General features: G+C 62.9%; 1 protein-coding gene across 1 annotated transcript in view; it reads right to left on the bottom strand.

The window, feature by feature from the left end:
* LOC104490270 (low-density lipoprotein receptor-related protein 1-like) overlaps positions 1–205 on the bottom strand; it is a gene marked incomplete at both ends in the record, with an annotated part of 6,278 nt that overhangs the window by 4,666 nt on the left and 1,407 nt on the right. The window contains one exon of the mRNA XM_010132533.1: positions 10–203. Coding sequence (XP_010130835.1) covers positions 10–203 — 194 coding nt within the window. The remainder of the gene's footprint in view (positions 1–9; positions 204–205) is intronic.

Genomic DNA, 205 nt, shown 5'->3' with positions numbered 1-205 from the left:
AGCTCTCGCCGTCGGGCTCCAGCATCCAGCCCTCGTAGCAGGAGCACTTGACGTTGTACTTGTCCTGCTCGCACTTCTGGCTGCACTTGAGGTGCTTGGCGCAGTAGCTCTGGATCTGGCAGGTCTTGTTGTCCGAGCCCAGCTCCATCCCCAGCGGACAGGAGCAGACGATGCCCTCACCGGGGGCCACGGTGCAGTTGTGGCT

Source organism: Buceros rhinoceros, unplaced genomic scaffold (assembly GCF_000710305.1).
Source record: "Buceros rhinoceros silvestris isolate BGI_N320 unplaced genomic scaffold, ASM71030v1 scaffold20753, whole genome shotgun sequence".
NCBI lineage: Eukaryota > Metazoa > Chordata > Aves > Bucerotiformes > Bucerotidae > Buceros > Buceros rhinoceros.
This window is presented reverse-complemented; position numbering and strand designations above follow the sequence as displayed.